This window comes from Scardinius erythrophthalmus (genome assembly GCF_964197995.2).
Source record: "Scardinius erythrophthalmus genome assembly, chromosome: 6".
NCBI lineage: Eukaryota > Metazoa > Chordata > Actinopteri > Cypriniformes > Leuciscidae > Scardinius > Scardinius erythrophthalmus.
In genome coordinates, this window is record NC_138226.1 from 26,359,017 (window position 1) to 26,381,840 (window position 22,824).

The following is a 22,824-nucleotide window of genomic DNA, read 5'->3' on the forward strand; positions in this document are numbered from 1 at the left end:
AGTCATTAAAATTATTGCTATTTTCACCATGTCACTTATTTTTAAATTACCAACAGAATTGTCTCAAAAATAGCGTGAAAATTCATCGCCCAACTCTACATGGTACCACATCCAAAAAAGCTTTTAGGTACCTTTTTTTTTTTTAAGAAGAAAGACTCAAAAGCTGTTCTAGGAGATTTCAAACAAGGCAATATCTGGTTTGTATCTCCGTTGCTTTCCTCCTCCTCTCTTCCTCTTTAACAGTTTGCCTGCTTTTTCATGACTTTTCAGAGAATTAGCCAAACCTGGACTGGGATTCTGAGTATGCGTGTGAAGCTTGTCTTTGATGTCTCTAAAAAAGTGCCCATAATTAGCTAAGTTAGGTCAGGAGACATGGACACACAGCAGATTCAAGCTAGAACACATCAGCATGTTTATTCCCAGAAGCTCACAGAGACTCTGGAGAAAAGACTAACAAAAAGAATTCTGTAAAGAATTAAAACTGGCTCCAGGCTTGAAGATAACTTTTTGGACTTTATTTATTAGAGCTAGAAAGAATCAAAATGCTACAACAGGCCGAAATTTATTAAGATAGTACAAACCGCATAATATAAAGAAATAAAAGCTTCGACAATATATTCTCTTAGTGCCTTGTGGGTGTAGAAACTAATCTCCCATTTATTACAGGATAAAGCTCTTATTTGTGGTACAAAAAGCATGCTGAGCAATATTTCACCGTCAGTCCAATGTTAATTTCACCTCAGGACCAAACTTTCATTCTCCTGCATCTGGCTTCCATGATCTATTGATCTGAACCCAGCAACAAGCTCTCTGGTCCTATACAAAGTCACAATCTGTCCCCCATCCATTCAGGGTTTTTTTTTCTTTCTTCCATCCACCAACTAGCATCTCATCCCACCTCTACACACTAGGGTCAATGGCATCCCATCGCCCCTGACTCGATTCTGCGTCCCATTGGCAGCCATGACGGGGGCGTCCACAGCCCATAAAGCATAATAAACATGAATCTTTATTTTATGAGAACAATAACACCCATGCCCATTCCTCCCAGCCTGTCAGTCTGAACAAAGAGCCCCCAGTAACCATCAATCCATGCGGCCAGAGGGGCAGCTCCTTTGTGTAGCCTAATTACACACCACTTTAGAGCAGTTGGAGGCCTTGGGGTGGAGTGTGTCAGCACGTGTGTGTGTGCATGTGTGAGATATAGAGGGAATCCTGGGGTGAGCATATGGCCGCTCTCGAACCCAGGTGCAGGGGAGGAGAAAAGGCTAAAACATCCTGCTGGAGGCGAATTCCACCAGCACAGAGGAAATGATGGAGAAAGTTAAAGGATGTGGAGAACGAATGGCAATTACCAGCCATTCTGACTAGCTTTTATGACATGGTGAGCATATGTCTGCACTCGGTCTTAAACCGACAAACGCTTGTCAAGTCATTAAAACACAATCACGCATTATTTTTGTCTAGACTGACGTATCACAATTGTTTGAATGACTGGAAGCTGCTTTATGGTGATATTAGCATGATAGTATCAATGTGCCAGTGAGGTAGAATGACATGGACATTTCAACTTATTATTGTGAATGTGTTAAACTGTGGCCCTGCGAGATCATCTGATGCTAGTAAGCATTTACAAGTCTGAAAAAAGGAGCACAGCCTAACCCTATCCATCACTTAACTATCAATTCACAGATAAATGCACCACATGGCAATAAAAACAAGAAACACCATTGTGTTGTAATGCAGTATTATACAATTCCAAAGAGGCTTCATGCACAAAGTCAGTGATTGGGTTCGACAATCATATTTACTAACAGGTCTCTCAAACTGTCCTGTCCAAACAAAAGCTTATGGTAGCAGTTTGAATACTATCTGTATGAATACATAACCAAAGTAAAAGCACAGATTTATTAAAAGTTTAAAAGGGGATGTGACCAAAAAAGTTTGAGAACCACTGGTGTACTACATCAAAACATGGGGAAACGTTGTTTATGTATTTATTATGAGGGGCCTGAACACAACTGACACACTTAATCCATATTGGCTTGACTTCAAATAACCAACATGAAAAATCACAACACACACATGCACAGTGAACACTATCACAACACTGCTTGATGTGACAGACTAGTCGTTCACTGTTGTTGCATTTACACATTACAGATTATCCAAATTCACTCTCAAAATGTGGTTAGAAGATTTGAAACAAATGTAGTTGTCACTCTGGTTCTAAACCAAACTTTGTATTTAGCACTATAAAAACAAGACTGTCAAATGCATTATGCTGCTGTGTAAATTCAAGGAGAATATCAGTCATCTTGCTCGAAAAAAATTACATATGTGCATTTACTGAACACCTGTGAGAAAAAACAAAACAATAATTTCTCACACTGTGTAACAGTTCAACCAGTTTCCCACCAGTTTGGCTAAGGAGCTTTACAAGGTCAGTCTTGGCCCCACCAACTGGGAGTCCACCTGATCAACTGCCTAAACCAGCTTGGACCAGATAGGAACATACAAAATCAGTAAAAAGCAGGTTTTTGGCAGGAGAAGAAAGAAGAGTGCTACGATCAAAGCTAAATGTGTTCTAGAAGTACATACATACCTGGTTAGGTTGTACTAAAGCACGGAGCACCACCAACTGGATCATTCCTCTCAGGTTCCCCTCCATGGACATGGATCTCCGCAGGGTCTCCATGGCTTCATGGTTAGACTTCCCCAAGAGCGGTTCACCATTGACAGCAATCAGTTGGTCATTGATATGCAGACGCCCATCCTAAGCAAAAAAGACAGAATCAAAAGTCAGAATCTTTATTTAGTGTCACATGACTATTGCTTTTATTGGTTTGAGCTTTGACTTCTTTCAGCAACTTCCACATCAGTGAATCAAACCAGCAAGCTTCCATTTACCAGCCTTAAAGGTGGTATCAGCGATTTCAGGCCCAAACATAAATGATCACATTCATCTAATATTTCGCTAGCTGCACGCCCCATAAGCATGCTGTCAAAAAAACGCGTCTCTCTAGGTAGCCTAGGCTCAGAGATCTGCACACAAAAACAGCTGTTTTCAGTCTGTTTGGCCAAACAATCAAAACCCAAACAGATAGTGTTCCAACCAATCACCGACAGGGGCGGGTGTTGTGAGATTTTCGCGTGCAGTCGTCATAGGCAGCCGTGCACGAGCACAAAACCTCACAACACCCGCCCCTGTCGGTGATTGGTTGGAACACTATTTATTTTGGTTTTGAGTGATGTTGATACCAACTGTTTATGTGTGCAGATCTCTGAGCCTAGGCTACCTAGAGAGACGCGTTTTTTTTGACAGCATGCTTATGGGGCGTGCAGCTAGCGAAATATTAGATGAATGTGATCATTTTTGTTTGGGCCTGAAATCGCTGATACCACCTTTAAGCCTTAAAGGGACAGTTCAACCCCAAAAATTAAAATCATGTCATCATTTTCCTCATGTCATTCCAAACCTGTATGAGTGGAACATATTTTGAGACATGTGTCGATATGACTATACAGTACAATGGAAGTCAATGGGGTCCAATGTTTTTTTTTTTTTTTTTTTTTACATAAAGTCAGTCATAGCTATGTTTCCATCCATCTACTTTTATATGGATTTTGGGATATCACATAAAAAAACTGCTGGATGGAAACGGCAAGATGCACATACATTCCAAAAATTAGCATCAAAAACTGAGTTTGAGTAGGATACATTTTTTATCCAATAAGAAAAAATAAGAGGTTTCAAAAACATAAGGGTGAGTACATGAAAGAGAACTTCCCACAGCCTCTATCTTAATGTGTTTACCATCCTCAGACACTACCTCTTTAACCATTACACTACACCAAGACCAGCGCTAATGTACAACTGGATTTGGGGCTTTTTTGTCCATCAGAAGACCTTGACAATGTCCTACTTTCATCACATCTCTGATGTATTTCCTCACATTCTGCAAGAACTCTCTGCTTTCCAAAGGCATATTATCCTCGGTTGAGGCTATAGGGGCATGCTGTCAAGGAGTACATTTCCCTCAATTCAGAAGCTCTGTCTCTCTGGTACAGTATAAGCACATTATAAGGCATGCATATTACATGGCATATAAAAAGCCCTAAAGTTCATTACAATTAATATTAATTAGTGTTTTCACTGCAGAGGCCTCTGATCTGCTTCCTCTGTCTCCGGGTGAGGGAGAGAGCTGAGAGTCACATGAGGGTTAACGCAAGAACTTGCAAAATGCCTCAGATGTACAGACAAAGATGCTGATCATTAGTGAACTCTGCAAACTAAAGATGAAGTAACAATGCTTGATGTCAAGTAAATCAGAATGTTTTGCTGTGACTCCATCCACACTAAGACTTAAAGAGTTAGTTCACCCAAAAATGAAAATTCTGTCAGTAATTACTCACCCCCATATTGTTCCAACCCCATAAGACTTTCCTTCATCTTCAGAACACAAATTAAGATATTTTTGATTAAATCTGAGAGCTGGCTCACTCCTCCATATGCTTCTTTTAATTGAAAATTGCCGGCCTAGAAAGTTAGTAAAGACAATGTTTAAAATAGTCCAAATGACTACAGTGGCTCAACCTTAAGTTTATCAAGCGATACTTTTTGTGCAAAATTTATTTTAATATATATAGTCAATGAATAGTTGACTTTATTCAACTATTCATTTTCTTCTGTGTGGACCTCTGAGTGAGATCACGTACTGTAACGGCGCAGCGCTTCTGGGTTGTACATCAGAACGTAGGCAGAACCTATTGGCCAGCATCAGACGCATCACACACATGACCAGCGTCGGCCAATAGTGAGCATACGTTCTGACAGAATTTTCATTTGAACTAACCCTTTAATGATACCTTTAATACAGCAAAACGCACAATTTGTACACACACAATAGATTCTTTTGGTTTTGTTTAGGTTCCCCATTTATCTAATCCTATGAAACATTGCGTAATTGAATAAAAAAATTCAGTACAATAAGCTGTAAAGGTGACATATTATTCCCCTTTTCAAAGATGTAATATCAATCTATTGTGTCTGTGAAATTTCAGCTCAAAATACCCCCCAGATCATTTATTATAGCTTGTCAAAGTTGCCCCTTTTTGGGTGTGACTAAAATCATGCCATTTTCGTGTGTGTCCCTTTAAATGCAAATGTTAATATAAAATATAAATATAAAAGTTTATAATAACAAAAATTTTCACATTGGGGTTACATTAAATTAAGTTAAATCTATGGATTAATGTACTCAAACATTTCACGTTAAGACCAAGTAAAATGTTTAAGTACAAAATAAAAATCTGCAAGTTCTGCTTACTTAAACTTTGAATATTTGAAACTTAAATATTTTGAGGCAACTGATTGCCTTAAATGTATTGAGTTTTGTCAACTTATTTGGGTTTACAGTGCAGAAGGGGAGCGATATCAGATCAGCTTCATTTTTGAAATGCTTGCAGAGAAAGGCTTACCAAAACAAAGTTTCTGGGTTGTCACTTTTCAGGCTTGGCAGATGCACAGGGGACCCGATTATAGCGCTTAAACACGGAAAAAGTCAGATTTTCATGATATTTCCCCTTTAACTTAAAATCATTGATTATGCAATACATAGGATATATCGCAGATTAAAACCCTTGGAGCTGGAGGTAGGTCTTGAAATCTTTATAGTACATGTCATCACAATTTTTCTATGGAAAAAAATGAATGGTATTAATTTTCCTGACTGTTGTGCCCTATAGAGGTATCAGAGTACCAAACGGTTAATCACAATTTACAGAAATAACACCCTCCCACAAACTCTCTGAGCCTTGGCAGTGTGCACTTTGTGCCCTTGCTCTCTGTAAATGAAGGAGATATGCTTTCATTACAGAGGCCTTTGGGTGAAAAGATGTCCTGTCCTCATGATATTGGAGTCACAGAGAATTAGGGATCCTTATTAAAGCCATGATCTAATTTTCAAACTTGATTCTGTCAAATCACACAATCTGTCTGCAGTTTGCTGTGCTGTGCTGTTTTGATATGAGTGCATCTCTCTTACATTCTTTCACCACTTACATATATAATTATTTAATAGAGGCAGCGCTGTACTGATATTCCTCAAACATTTTGCTTAGGGTTTGTTATAAACCTATCATACTTCTACAAATAATTCATCCAGAATTTCTTAACATACAGATGCATGCAAACAACAAAAATCAGCCTTACACGGGTTCATTCAGGAAATGCAACCCTATAGTTCATTTTGCTTATCTATTATACTCAATACTGAATGTCTGTACTATACTCATCAATGGTAGAGTTGGATGTTTTAGAAGATTGGAGCACAATAGTAACCACCAATTCAGGACTGAAGGGAAAAATTTAACAATTTAAATAAATAAAACCTCATTAGGCTCTCAATTGATGCAGATACTTGGAGACCAATTTGGTAGTATGGTGGCAATATATCCATTTGTAATATAAATAAAGAGTTACAGTTCAAACTTTTACATCGTCTCCAAATTACCTCATTATGCAGACAATGAGTTTAAGTTTAACTCAAATTATTCTCCGCATTATCTAAAGTGCAAAGTAGAAGAGGGAGACTCTGTTCACTGTACTTAGAAATGTATACATATTAAAGCCTACTGGATACAGATTTGTAGAAGACTAAGTCTTATATTCAATACATGATGTGACCTCAATCCAATTTATTTTTTTTTGTTAGGTATTGCTGATAATAATATAAAGAGTGCTTCAAACTGAAAGTCGTTTAATCTCCTAACTTAAACTGCCCGTAAGCACATTTTTATTAAATGGATCTCTGAGTGGCATAAAGTGATATCAGATTTTCTTCACTGGAATATATTACTTATTGGTCAAAAGGAAAAATGGATGTGTTTTATCAGACATGGACCCTCTTTTTACATATTTAGGTCCCAAGATATCACGTACCTTTTTGCAAATCCTTGGCAGGTCAACATGGACCCTTTCTTTATTCTTTCTTTCTTTCTTTTTGATGATGGTAGGTTTTTGGAATGTACCTGTTGTGATCTGTGGTCACTGTTCTATTAATTTGTTATGTTAAAGTAAAGAATAAAGAAAGTTAACCAGTATTCTGAACATGGGAGAGACATTTTCGCCTCCAAGGGTCACAGAGATTTTGTCAAGACAGATATGCGAAAAATGAGTCCTAACCTTATTCCTACCCCTAAACTATACCCATAACTCATCCCTAAAATCAGAGGGAATTGATAGGTGAATAACATCGACGTAGAAACACCTAACCCTGGTTGTAAAGCCTAAACTTGACAAACTTTAAACTTGGCCCTCAAATCCGATTGGTTGATTGGGATGTTGTTCCAGGATCAACAAAGATGGAACAACATACCTGGTGAAATCACGTTTATCTACTTGTGTTCAGACATAATAGTTGATGGTTATTTTGAGAAACAGACATGAAACTAATGGTGGTGAATAAAGATCAGAAAATGGGGTATTGATTCAGATCGCACTGGACTTCTTATGCCTGGTTCAGATTACACGATTTTAGCCCGATTTTGGCACGATCCGTTTGACGTAGGGTGTCGTGGGGATTCGCAAACGACAACGGGCGTCGGGACGCAAGATTCAATCGTTTCATCTCGTATAGTGTGTCATAGTGGGCGACAACCTACGTCGCATCTGCGATGCTTTACGACATCACGACAGAAAGATTTGCATGTTTAATTTTTTAACGGTCCTCCACGACAACGGCGCGCGAGTGAGTGAGAGAGAGAGAGAGAGAGAGAGAGAGAGAGAGAGAGAGTGCGTTTATGTGAGTGAGTGTGTATGTGCGAGTGAGTGTGTGTGTGTGTGTGCGAGTGAGTGAGTGTGTATGTGCGAGTGAGTGAGTGTGTATGTGCGAGTGAGTGAGCGTGTGTATATGTGCGAGTGAATGAGTGTGTGAGACGGCTCGCGATGACTGGTCGGAAAACAACGACATGACAAGATTTTTAGGAGTCAAAATCGTGTAATCTGACACAGTGACAATCGTAACAGACAAAAAAATCGTGTAATCTGAACCAGGCATTAGGGAATATTGGCCAAAAAGTCCGAAATTACCAATTTGGGGCCACAAAATTGCTGCAATTGTCAAGTATTACTACACAAAATATTCACTTCAAGCAAATATTAATGATCAAGTGCAACAACTGCTCACTGCATTTACAGTATACAAGAAGTGTTTAACTCTCTAACCTTTTTATGTTTACACTGCCTGTTCATATTTTGTTCATATGGTATGCAGTTTCACCTCTTCACTTTGTACTAAAACAATTTTACTACATCTTATTTGTATGGCACTTTTCATACAGTACAAAAACTCCAGATAAAATGCATCATGTCAGAAAATGAATGAATGAATGAATGAATGTGCTTCATCAAATGAGGATATATATATATATTATCAAAACAAAATTCTGATTTCTAACTAATCTGAAACTGAAAGCTACCCAGACTTGAAACCTATATCTGCTGAAATGAGCTCAGGGCCAAATCAATAGTGCTGAAGGACAGAAGGACAAGAGAATGAAACGCTCAAGGACATGTTCAGTACATAATCTAACTGCTGTTTTACACTAGCCTGACAAGCCAGACCCACATTCAGTCTGGGAACACACCATTGGAAGGGCTCAATCCGAGGGGCGGGATAAACGGTTGTCTTTCAAATTCCCTCTGCACGCAATAGGATAGCGCTACAACCAACCAGAGCGCTTTCCCTCCAACGGAGCTAGTTGATAGATTAAACTTTTGCCGTATCCGGTCGGCAAAACTCCAAACACATCTTTTTTTTTTTTTAAGAATGACTTCAGAGCCATTCGTTGTTCTTTTCTCAAAGAAAAGCTTAACTCCAAGTCTTCTAGTCACGGCCAAAGCTGATTCGAAAGACCGCTGTTAGCCAGCAGCTCCAGCCATCTTCTTTGTTTTCAAGTAGCAGGGAATTCACGCGGAACCATCACAACTCTGCCGTCATTATGTTAAGCCCGCCCACCGACTCTAGACACGATGTGATTGGCCTGACTAGAGTTTGGTTTTTCCACCTCGCAAGCCAATGGAGAGTTGCTAGATGACCCTGGCTGCAAAATAAAATTAGCTGCTGCTAGGGTGTGCGTCTAGATTTCTAGGCTAGTCTTACACTGCGTTTCCCTCAGTTTTGTAAGTGCAAGCCAACAATAAATTTGCAAGTAGACGCTGCTGTTCACCCCAACCTCCTCTTGCCTTCCCACTTCGGCTCTGGGGAGAAAACGCATCCCACCCACAGACTCGGGACGCTTCCAACTCATTAACATGGGCTTGGAGAGTTTTTAATTAGCATTAATGTGCTGGAGCTAACACAAGCAGCGTTTCTGAACTCTCTCACTGGGGACTGGATAGGGAATTACAATTAGAAGTGTTCCACTGTGCTGGGACTCAAGTATGAAAACTCACGTGCATCACCTTGCAGTGGCTCTCTCTACCCCCGTCTGAACGGGATGATCTGACTCTAAAGCTTCAGAATGATAGATTTAAGAAGTTATTTTCTTTTTACACAACCCCCGGAATCCAAAAGCGGCTTTTTTCAACCTAAAGGCCTGACAAAGCAGAGTGAGAAGATGCTTCAGTCAGGTACAATTCAAACCCTTATCTTCACAAGTAAACTTCACACTCTCACACACATAAATGTGAATGCTTTGGGCACACATACACACAAATCCACATGTCTGACAAGCACATTTTCACATGGCTGAGTTAAGCAGTAGCTGGAAGAATTTTATAGAGACAGGTTTAAAGAAAATCTGAGTCATTCAGGTATAAACATCCTGTCACTTATTCTGTGGTAAAGGAAAAAGAAAAACAGAGTGTGCATATTTCCAATCATTTGAACCCCTGCACAAAAAAAAAAAAAAAAAACATATATTTGAGATTGTTATTTAACCAAATGGGCAAACACAACCAATCTGTCGTCAATACTATGGGACTGAATGTGAAACTGGAAAATGAACAGGTGCAGCTAAAAAAAAAAAACATGTTAGTAAAGACAGAAAGATGAGCCTATAGAAATACTCAGCACCCTGCTGACAGTCCTGATCCCGTCTGTTAAGGTCAAATGAAACCCCATTAAGTGGAAGGGACAGAGGTCAGAGGTCAAGGGAACCAAAACACATGCCAAGAGTAGCTAACAGGGATCATGACCTATTTACAGTCTCAACTCACAACCCTGAAGCCATGTTTAACACTGTGAGGACATCTATTAGGTCTCCATCAGTGTCTCCTGTCATATTGGGGGGAGAGCATATTTTACTATACTTACATTATTTCTCTCATTTTATGAGTGATCCTATTCCTCTGGCTTCCTAATCTATGGTGGCCCCAAAAAGTAATTTGCACTTAAGAAACTGTTTTGAACTCTTAAAATGGCAAAGAAATAAGTGGTTTGCTTGCTTTATAGTTATAAAACAACAGTTGTGCTCAAAATTAAGACAAAAAAGTACACAACTGTTCAAAGTTTTGGGGTCGGTAAGATTTTTTTAAAAGAAGTCTCTTATGCTCACAAAGGCTGCATTCATTTGAACAAAAATACAATAAAAACAGTAATATTGTGAAAATTATTAGAATTTAAAATAACAATAAAATTATATTCAAATAGAACATTTATTTGTTTTTTTAATGTATCCTTGTGATGGCAAACAAAACTTTAAGCAGCCATTACTCTTGTCTTCAGTGTCATATGATCTTTCAGTAACATTCTTTATTATTAGCAATATTGAAAAAAAGTTGTGCTGCTTAAAATATATATATATATTTTTTTTTTTTTGTGGAAACTGTTATGTTTGTGGAAACAGTGATGATGAATAATTTGTAATGATGAATAAAGAACAGCATTTATTTATTTTTTGGTTGGGTTCGTAAGTTGGGGGTTAGTACGTTTTTTTTTTTTGTTTTTTTGTTTTTTTTTTTACTAACCCCCAACTTTTGAAGAGTGGTATATTTGGATACTTTCTGGCTCTCACTTGTTGAACATGTTCAGTGTTAATGAAAATGAGATTGGGACTAGATGGTTCTTATGTATGTGATGAAATTCATACAATTTAAGTGTTTGGGGCCACTGTACATTATGCATATGGCTTAGTGATTAAAGGTCTGAGTGGATAGAAGGTAGGTTTAAACCCCTAAAGGGACAATTCATGAGCTACCACTGTGTACATGAGCTAATAGCCCCATGAAAAAAACAAGTGCCATTTTCTTTCCTGTTTTGACATATTCCCTAAAGCATCTGCCAAATGTAAATGTGCCGTTTTACCTTAAAAGCTGCTCCTCCATGGATTATGGACTTGATAAAGATGCCCAGGTCCTCGCCGGTCTCACGGGACTTATTACCTTTCAGGCTGACCCCTAACCCAGCTGAGCCCGAGTCATTGAGGGGGACCTCAAACATCAGCTGCTCCTTTCCTTCCTCAGACAGCAGCAAGCGGGCCTGCTCCTCTTTCTGAGAAGAAAACAACAGTGACGGAAGAGAATGAGACGAGGAAGAAGACAGGTCATTCCATTCAAACATAAAATGCCCACTTTTTCAGTAGAGAATAGCTCAACCTTTTCATGCCTCTTTTCTGCCTGTGATGGCAATGGGGTCATTTAGAAACATAATCCATTCTCCATTATGTAGTCCACACTCTCAGCTCCCCGCTGCATTCTCCCTCCCGCTTTTCCCCATTTCCTTTCTTTTTTCTTTGTCTGTTCTCTTGCCATAATGATGCTAAAATTACCTGTACATCTCTTCAGCGAAAGTTTGTTTTAAAATGAATGTTAATAAAAAGGGAGGGAAAAAATGTCATTATTATATCTATGTGGTAAAAATAATATTATGTCACCACGGGAACAGGCTTTCTTTGCAGAGAAGAATGAAGAAGAGCAAATGAAGGAGAAAATGGTTTTGAAAAAGGTCTGAAAGTAGTTTGTGTTTGATCTATATAATGGCATAGCAGTGTCTGTTAGAAACACATAATAAGAGAGAGAAAGAGGGAAAGAGATGTTGACGCCAAAGTGCCTAACAGTGTTTTAATGGTGCAAGTAAAACATCCAACTCTTTCTCTGGGCATCTCAAATAGTCCTGGTCCCAATGAGCATGTTCAATGGGACAGATCTTGAAAAGATCAGTCATGTAAAAAGAAAGGACACTATTAAATTATATGGTTTCACGTATCAGGACATAATAAAAAAAAATCATCTGGTTCTTGGTAGGTCCTAAAATGAGGTAAATACAACCTCAGATGAACAATAACACATGACAAATTACACTGTGTCATTACTTATTTAACAAAAACTAGGCCAAAATAGAGAACCAATGGCTGACAAGCTAAGTACACCCTTACTGCTTCCATAGGAATAAAGAGGGTAAGTAGCAGTCAGGCGCTGCTGATTAAAAGTCTTTGATTAACTGATCATCAGCAAGTGTGATCACCTCTATAAAAGCAGAAGTTTGGGCAGTTTGCTGCTCTAGAGCCTTCAGTTGTGTGTTAGCACAATGCCAAGGAGGAAAGACATCAGCAATGATCTTAGAGAAGCAATTGTTCCTGCCATCTGGGAAGGGTTATACAGCCATTTTGAAGATTATTCACACATTCAAGACAGTTGCCAATCTACCCAGGAGTGAACGGCCCAGCAGATCCAACCCAAGGTCAGACTGTGCACTGCTCAGAGAAACAGCTAAAAACCCTAGAGCTACATCTCGGACTCTACAGGCCTCAATTAACATGTTCAATGTTGAAGTTCATGAAAGTTTTCTGAACAAGTATGGTTTGATTGGAAGGGTTGCCAGGAAAAAGCCTCTTCTCTCTAAAAAGAACATGGCAGCATGGCTTAGTTTGCACAGTTGCATCTGAACAATGTCCTATGGACAGTGGAGATGTTTGGCCATAATGCACAGCTCCACGTTTGGTGAAAACCAAACACAGAAAATAAGCACAAACACCTCATACCAACGGTCAAGCACGTGGTGGAGGGGTGGTGAGTTGGGCTTGTTTTGAAGCCCCAGGAACTGAGCACCTTGCAGTCATTGAGTCGACCACGAACTCCTCTGTATACCAAAGTATTCTAGAGTCTAAAAGTGAAGCCATCTGTTCGACAGCTAAAGCTTGGCCGAAATTGGGCCATTAAACAATGATCCTAACACCAGCAAATCTACACCAGAATTCCTGAAAAAGAAAAGAATCAAGGTGTTGCATTGGCCCAGTCAAAGTCCACACATCAACCCACTGTGCATAAGCACATGCCCACAAACCTTAATGAACTGATGCTATGTTGTTGAGAAGAGTGGGGCAAAAATTCCTCCAGAACAATGTGAGAGACTGATAAAGTCATACAGAAAATTATGACTTCAAGTTATTGTGGCTAAAAGTGGCTCTACAAGCAACTAAGTCACAGGGTGTATTTAGTTTGCCACCCATAACTTCTCCATTTCGGCTTTACTTTTGTTAAATAAATAATGACACAATGTAATACTGTTTTTCATGTGTTGTTGTTCATCCAAGGTTGTATTTACCCTATTTTTAAGACCTGCTAATGACCAGATTATTTATTTTTTTGTCCTGATACGTAAAACCATAGAATTCAAAAGGCTGTCCTTTCTTTTTCACATGACTGTATAGTTTTATGTACCATGTAAACATACTATAACAGTAACTAACAACATAAAAACTCTCCACAGTCCAAAAGGCCATTTATAGCAACTATAAGCTGAACAGATCTCAGCCTTCCTGCGAAGTTTATACCTAACTCAGTACTTCATGTAGTTGCACCATTGTCAGAACATGGGTAGTAGTTTGCAAGTCTTCATCCAACTTTAGTCGCATACGTCCAGTGCACTCAAATAAAACGATTTATAGTATATAGCAAATCTCAACTGCTTGATTGATTGTTTATATCATCTCAAAATGTAAACTATATTATTTCCCAGCTCTAATCTGCAATGCAACTATAAGGTACGAAGATAAACATAAACCTTGCGATATTATATAAAAAGCTGCTTTGGATATTGTGAAAAGCAAGATAGAAATTAAACTTACTTGACTATATGGATGTATAATGTTTACAATGAAAACAAATATAAGTCTTAAAGGTACAGTAGCAAAAAGAGCCTTGTTTGATTCAGAGAGTCAGTGAGAAAATCGAAAATGGTCATGTAAAACTAAATGTGTGATCAATTTTGGCTAATGACTTCAAAAACCTAGAAAATAGTCCCTTATCCCACCAGACACTACAAGACACATGATGCACAACCAGTAGTGTACAGTATCCCTATAACTTACAGGAACTGTGAGGACTGTAAATATTACGAAACATTATTGCAAGAATGAACAGGTTTGAGAAGACCAGCTAAGACGGAGTATGTGTGGGTCAGCAAGGCTTGGTTTATCTCGGTTTGCTGTGGGATTGCAGGTTTTGAAAGTATTAGTGAAACACACTCACAAACACGCACACGTACACGCACACAAACACACACACGCACACACAAACACAAACACACAAACACACGACTCAGCGACTCTGAATTTCTGTGAAAAATACAGCTGATTGTGTGTCATTGGGAACAGAGGAAAAGGCGATGGGGTTTAAGGAATTTAACCCTGAGAAGATGCCCTAAATGCCCTCAAACTAACTAACCAAATGCCAGAGTGGCCAACACACATCAAACTATAAAAAGAAATGTATGTACCAAAGCCATTTTCAAATGACCTGAATACACGTGTGAATAACCACCCTCTCATTTGTTCATCAACACATGTGTTTGAGTAACTAAACCCAAATGAAAGACAGCAAGACCATCCATGTGAGGATCAGAATGAAGACAAAGCTCTGGGATCACAGCAAGTCTATCAGCTGGGGAAATCATAGGGCTAAAGCCTGCTGTGTGAACAACTAGCAGCGCTCCTGTATGCTAACAGTCGTGATATTTCACAGCCGAGCCCCCTGCCAGGACCCTGCTCTGAATCGAAATGCCACATCACATTTCCTTCAGCCATTTTCCCCGGCTAGAAAAGGTTTATCAGTCAGCATGTACCCTAGTGTGAAACATGTGTTTCCAGAACAAGTCTTTCTTCAATGAGCTTTATTGTTTTAATCATCATGACAAGCAAAGTCATTCAAACTGCAATTCTGACAAAGGGCGCAAGTGTTTGAATAAGCACCATCTATATGTCTTAGGCTTGCGTTGTCTAATCTGCATATGCAACATCTGTTCCTCCGCCGTGAAAAGCGTCTTAATGATGAACAAGACATATGATGTCATCAGCCGAAGCAGATGGATCACCGTCATCTAAAGGTACAGAGGCGAATGATATTCTGAGGGCTTAAAGATGAGCAGATATGCATCTGTTCGTTCAGGAAATCACACTGTCTCTCATAACCTCTCGCTCTCTCTGTGTCAGTCACTCACAAACACATGTAGACTTCTGTCTCTATTGTTTGAGGGTGAACAGACAGGTTCCTCAGAATTATTGTGCTCCAGGGAGACAGGGACAGGAAGTGGGGAGGTTCTCTAGGGAACAGGGATGCCATCAGACCTCTGCGGGCTCTGTGAGTGAGCGCTTTACAATGGCTACAGTAAACAAAGCTTGTAAGGCCACAAAAAGACCTTCTGTGGAAAACTGTCAGATACATGTGATGTATAACTTACCCAACCTGGGGAGTAATATTTTTTCCTGATACTCATTGGTTGGTTTTGCAGGAAGCGCAATAAGGTTTAAAACAGAGGCCAGACGGATGTTCTTTTCAAAAGAAACTCACGCCAAACCAAAGCGGTGGCTTGGAAGGGATATATTCATCAAGGAACCATGAAATTACAGCCAAGGACTTGGTTGTGTTTGACCACAAAATTTCTGAAAATGCAGACATGGGAGGATTGTGGGAACATGTTGCAAAATATGAAGGAAATGTCTCTCCGATCATCTGATCAACAGAAGATTCAGATTACAAAATTCTATCTTATTTTTTTGCATTACTTTTCTTGCATCTATTAATCTATGAAAATGCATTAAGTTTATTACATTTATAAAATTTACCAAATGTATACATTTATATTTGTTTATTAAATGTATACACTTATTAAAATGCAATAATTGCTGAATAAACATTTATTTTGATCATTTTTTCATTTTTTTTTCTTCCATAAAACCATTTTAAACCATAATGAAAATATAGAGAACATTTATAAGAACTTGGTACAAGTGCTTTAAACAGATTTTCTATTACAGTTATTATAGTAAACTAAAACTAAAGGCATAAAAGAATAACATTTTTGTAAAATAAATTTTTATATAAAAATACTGCAATAAAGTAATATAATTAAACTTATTTTATTTCAGCTAGTTGCAAAGGCAACATTTATCATTTTCATTTAGTTTAACTTGATGGATGAAATAACTAAAGCTGAAAAAATAAAAACTACATCAACATTTAAAAAATAAATGAAACTAATAAAATGCCAAAAACAAAACAAAATGACAGACTGAACTAAAATTTAAATGAAAAAGCAAAATATATATTAAAAAAATTCAAAATATGAATTAAAAACTATAACAGTATATCAATAACGCTAAAATAATACTGCTTTATGCTAGACATCATTCTTATGTCACTGACACAAATATGTATTTAGAAAAACCAGCGCTATCTGACAGATTGAAATACTCGCAACGTTTTATTCACCTATGGTATGTAATATAGTTCAGCATTACCCACATTTGGATACACTTCTGTCAATTGCACAATGCCTTGCGCAAGCTTGCTATTCCCATACAGAATTCATTGAAAACACTTGCTCATGCTCCAACTCAGCTCACACCAGTGCACCTGTAGGGTTAGCCAATCTCGCCACTTCCTAATGAGAATGTCTATGTGTCAGTCCCCTTAATGGGCTACAAGACTCAGCAGTCGTCGTCCTCAGCCAGTCACAGGACCACTGGTATGACCAAATTCATCAGTCTGAGCTGAGAGCTGCTGTTAATGACCAAGTGAGAGTGAGATACTGTCCCACAGGCTTATCTAGGCTTTGAGATCAAGGGAAATAGATGCACAAACACACAGACAGTCTAAATGCTGAAATTCGTAAAACAACGTCAACACTTTATGGTTTTAATCTTACAATGATGATTTTGCCATTGCATCAGCCACTCATGTATGTCTTGTACAAATGACAACACGTTTTGCTTATGGGTGATAGTTTGCACTTGTTGAGCTTCGATCATATTTCAATCTCACTCCTGTTAAACGTCCTTTCTGGATTCCATTTCTGAATAAATTTGCCATTCTTTTTTTTTTTCTTGCGGAACGTTTCTGCATGATTGCCCCACAACTGTCAAAACTTGTGAAAGACAAACAAGCTCAGGTGTCTCATTAAAGTCTGTCTCAGAGTCAGTTTTACACCCACAGTATCAAATGAGTTTAGGTGAAAAATTAATTGCAAGAATAATGACCCCTCTAGCAATATTCATTATAATTCTAAAATGTATCTTTCTTTCTTTGGTGTCGATAATAGTGAACACTTGAGAAACAGAGCTCTAATAAGTGTAGCCCGTCACCTACAAAAAATATATATATATTTACATACAGTAATTTACCTTCAACAACCATCTATGATAAAACCATCACAATGTATTCTGGCATTCAGCATACAGAACACCCAATGTTGTCTTAGAATTTAGCAAAAACATTTTTGTTGAGTAATTTCCTGGCATATTTTGGCATTCATTCGGCCTCTACTCTTTGGCAAACCATAACACCTGGAGTGTGCCAATGATCCCAAAAAATGCTTTGTAGACAGCTCTCTAGGATTTGTAACAAATACTACAACACTTGTGTATCTGTGTAAGAGATATCATTGTAACTGTGCCAAATAGCTAATTTGCACCTCCTTAAAATGGGGGAAATTCAGGAAAAGGAAACATAAGGGTCACGGTGCTAGATTGTCCCATCCATTTCCTCTCAATAGTGTTCTGCAGAGGGTGATTCAACCCATGAAAAGGGGAAGGAAGGATGAGGAAGAGGAAACATGGTAGCAAAGCCATCATCCTTCACTGTTAGTCTATCTGTCATTGATTTGCTCAAAACTCCCTCCTTTTGTTTGCCCATAGGGTCTCAGCAAATCCAGACTCAAGGCCAGAGAGAGAGAGAGAGAGAGAGAGAGTCTGTGTCAGAGAGTAAATGCAGCATGTAGTGAGACAGCAAACACACAGAGCTTTAATGGTCACTTTAGCTTCTTTAGTGTTAAACAGACTGAAAAGACAAAAAAACAGAAGTTTTATCAGAGTCTGGTAACAGCACAGAACAAAGAGAGACTGTTAAAGAGGGAGTGAAAGACTCCTAGACAATCAATGATGCGATGTTAAACAAGAGCTGAATTGATTCACTTGTGCTTGGCATGTAAAAAAAAAAACACAGTAAACATTTTTAGTTCTGACAGTCCTGAGGGTCTGTAGCTTTGGCACATAACACACAGTCATAGTAAGAATCGTTTCAAGTTGCACAAATGCAACTATTATGCAAAATTCACTTTTACATGATGTTTGAACATAAATGTGTCGACAGTGTGTGTACACAACCAACCTATAATGGTAAAAATCCACCCACTCTTCTTTTTTAATCCCCATAAATCATAAGCAGTGTCTCAGAATAAGCCGTTTTCAGATTCTAGCTTTTGTGATGGCACAAAAATGGCACGACTCCTGATGGTCTCTGCCATATTAGCACCTCAGTGAGCTGTTCACAGTTCGCCATGTTTATCACCTCGCCAGAGCTCTTAACTGCAGCATTCAAGTAAGAAATGTATTCTTATTAAAGCTACTAAAGTTATTCAATCAAGAGCAGTGAGTGATTTTCTGTTTTTCTTTTGTTGTTTTATTAATATTAACAGCATATATAGCGTTAGGTACTGTATATTACGCTGCTTTCAGTTTAATACACAGATCTAATATACACATGCGATTTCTTTACTTGTTGTTTTTTGCACAGCCCTCTTCTGGAAAGCTGAGTGGGGAGCAGCAGCTCATTTGCTTTTAAAGATACATAAACGAAAAAAGCATGTTTTTACTTTCACTCAAAAATGGTATAATCAATTATCTGTTGGGTATTTTGAGCTGAAAATTCATAGACACATTCTGGAGACAACTGAAACTTTTATTACATTTTGAAAAAAGGTGCATAATAGGTCCCCTTTCAAATTTAACTTGAGACTTGACTTGTAAACAAGATTTGACTTGAATTTCAATTTACAAACTCAGTGTACAGTAAGCTTGTTAAGTAGATGGTATTACTAAATGTAATAATAAAATGTATTATTATTATTTAATCGTTTAATTCAAGTAAAATCTAATAAACTTTATTTTAACTTCAAAATAAATTCTTAGAAAAAGCAATTACAGGTCATATTTTACTACTCAAAGAGAGAAAGGAGCATTATTCTAATGTTCTGGATTTGGTCAGTTCGGCATATCTTCCATCTAAAAAAAATAATGTTTTGGTTTATCTAAAAACCTCTACTTTGGTCTCTACTCATAAAGAAACTTCTCATACAGCTACTGTATTATTTTTTATTCAAAATTCATGCTGAATGATCTCATCTCTGCAATGCATTATGGCACATTCTAGGGAATTTTAAATTGCTTTATCAAACATAAAAAAAAAAAAGAAGAAATCATGTACTTTCCCCACACAAACAACAAATGCATCTGTATCACTTCGCTTTCATAAGGCGGAAGAAAATTCTAGTGGTCTTCTCTGCCTGAGGGCATTTCTGTTCCAATCCGACAAAGATGTACATTCAACTGAGACTAATTACATTAACCACCAGCAAGAAGTATAGTGCTGTCATTCACACAAAAACTGGAAAAATAAGAAATATTGTATCACCCCGAGTCTTATTACTGTCTCTTCATAATCGACACAGTATGCAAAACACAATCCAACTACATAAGTGAGTGCAGCTGGGCTGGTATTAGTTGCGGCAGGTCTGTAAGCACTGCAAAAGCCTGGATAAACAGAGCTGAGAGCCGACCGGCCTGCCGGCATGCTGAGGATCTTGAGGGAAAAGCAGGATTTAATGTGAGGGAGTGTAGGCAAGCTGCACTGGTCAGACATGAACTCACTGAGACACACGGCCAGATGGGTATCTGCTCGTCCTGAGCCGGTGAGGTCATACTGATGGCAGAATCATGCCAGCGTGCATCCTGACAATACTTTAACTAGTTTAACGAAGCACAGTGTTGATAAAAATATGCCAAAAAATAAATAAATGCACGGCTATATTAGCAAAGAAAAAAAAAACGAGAAAGAATATTACTGTTGAAAATAATCGAATAATAGATAAAGTCTGGGAATTGAAGCACTTTGCTTGCAGGTTAATTATCTCACCTAAGCAGATCCTATATTATAGTAATCAGATATATTATAAAATAAACTAAACAATATGACTCAAATGTGCTCTTTCTGTAACGACATATTAAAACGCGTCTAAAACACAGATAATAAGTAAATAATTCACAACATCATGTTGCAATAGTGAAATCATAATGTTATTTCAGGAGATCAGGCATGGCAAAATATGAATTCAATTTAAAAGATATTTTAACAGAAAAAATTTAAGATATTTAAATACTATGATATATTAGATATTTAAGATATCAGATACTAGACATTTAAAAACTATGAATCAAACAGAAAACTTTATAAACTGCTTGTAAAAATGTAAAACTGTGACGCAAGCTACACTGATATATTCATGTTTTTGTCCTACTGGATTAACCATAGCAACTTTACACACATAACAGCACTTGCGTTTGTCTGCCGCGGATGTGTTCAGAGAATTGTGGGGGAAAAAAAAAATGCAAGCTGCTCTGCAAAGGTAATTTATTCAGAGACAAACAGCTACGAAAAATGCATTTTTTGTGTGAAGCATGCAAAGATGCAAATTATATCATCAATAGGAGTTCACTTCCATGATTTAGAATGAACTGATCATAAACACTGCACACTGCACACCAGATCAACCATTTCAAGAGAAACCAAGTCAGAAAAACCTCTTCCACATCAACTAAACGAACTCAACATGAACCACAAACTGGTGCGAAAGCACTATAAAAGCTTGGTTGGGTTTTTGTGTGGAGCTTAGCGGATCCTCTGTAATGCTGATTCGCTTTCACTGATAATCAAACCCCACTCAAAAAGCACATGACTCCAGCTCATGGTGGCTTTTATTGAGTGTGGATCAAAGGCCCAGTTCTGATGGGGAAAAAATATCTTGCAAGAGAGAGCTCAGGTCATTGTGCTCTACATCTCCAGCATGTTTCTAAAATGATTATTTCACACTCTACCACCTTTCAGCAGTGAGCAGGTGGGGAATTGAGCGGTAAAGTGTGTGTTTGTGGTGATGAGATGTCTTTGTAGTACATTCTGTACATGCATTAAGAGAGAGCAGCAGATGGTAGAGGAAGGTTTGGGATAGAGTCATACCACCATTACATTCATACCCACTATCACCCACACCACAGCATCTCCAGTGTTGGTGGCAGGATGGGGCTTGATCTTACAACGGAACTGAATCAACACTGAGCTGATTTCAGCTGAACAATGACACTATTTTATTTTTAGAGCTGCTTTACAGTCGAACTGAACTCTGTTTGCATCAGTGAATCATTGGTTTCCTGTTGATCACTGTAAAGCAGCGTTGAAACAATCTGTATTGTATAAAGCGCTATAAAAATAAAGCTGACTTGACTAAATCACTTTGACCGTTTGCCGCATCTGCTTTTACAGCACCTCACACCCAGTTTTTTTTTTTTTTTTTTTAAAGAAGATTAACTTTTAAAACCATGTCTCGAGACCCTGCACTCTTTTCCATGTTTTTTATTTATTTATTTTTTTAAGCACAAATGCATTCTTTGTTCATTAAGTAGAATCAAATTTAACTCTAATTGCAGTTTTGCTACTGAAATTTAAATAAGAGATACTATTAAAAAGTCTGAAAGGAATAGTTCACCTAAAATTAAAATTATGTCATAATTTACTCACCGTCAAGTTGTTTCAAACCTGTATGAATTTATTATATAAGTAAGATATTTTGAAGAATGTCGGTAACCAGACAGTTGATGGACCCCATTGACTTCCATAGTAGAAAAAAAAAAATACTATGGAAGTCAATGGGGTACCAAGGGGCAACATTCTAATCTGAAAAATGATGCCTACCCGGAAGTGCGAAAAACTGCAATACATCGAAAATCTGCTAGAGGGAGGTCACAAAAAGGGAGCAAATGTCCATAGACCCCATGTTAAAATGTCCGTTTTCACAGCATAAATTCATGTTTTTACAGGTTGGTCCCATGGACTTTTATTGTATTTTTCGATAGGTTCCGAGTGACTTACAACTGTGAGAGGGGTGAATTTTTTTCTAACTCATTACTTTAGATCGTATTTAGATATAAAATGTATGACAAATAAGGGCGTGGTTAACTTTGATTGACAGCTTGATTAACAGCTGATAACGAGCATAGGCTGCGCCAAGGAGAATGACAACATAAGAAGCACCATTTTTTAATATACAGTTGAAATATAATACTACTGTTTCTGTATCATGAAATGTAGTTTTAAGAGTTTTTCAGGCGAGAATGTAGTTGTTTAAAGCTCAAATCTGTGGTTTATTTATAAAGATTTATGAAAATTTTATCTAGGTTGTGAGATCCAGGTGATCAGCGGACGCCCAACGCTCATGTACCCCGCCTGGAACAGCCTTTCCTCGGCTAGTTGTTCTGACGTTTGCCGCTGACTCTGGC

The 22,824-nt window shown here is 38.0% G+C and overlaps 1 protein-coding gene across 1 annotated transcript in view; it reads right to left on the reverse strand.

The window, feature by feature from the left end:
* The window catches only part of pard3bb (par-3 family cell polarity regulator beta b), a 332,881-nt gene that overhangs the window by 160,247 nt on the left and 149,810 nt on the right, over window positions 1-22,824 (reverse strand). Inside the window, 2 exon segments of the mRNA XM_081368961.1 lie at window positions 2,606-2,776; window positions 11,310-11,495. Of these exon segments, the coding sequence (XP_081225087.1) occupies window positions 2,606-2,776; window positions 11,310-11,495 (357 nt within the window).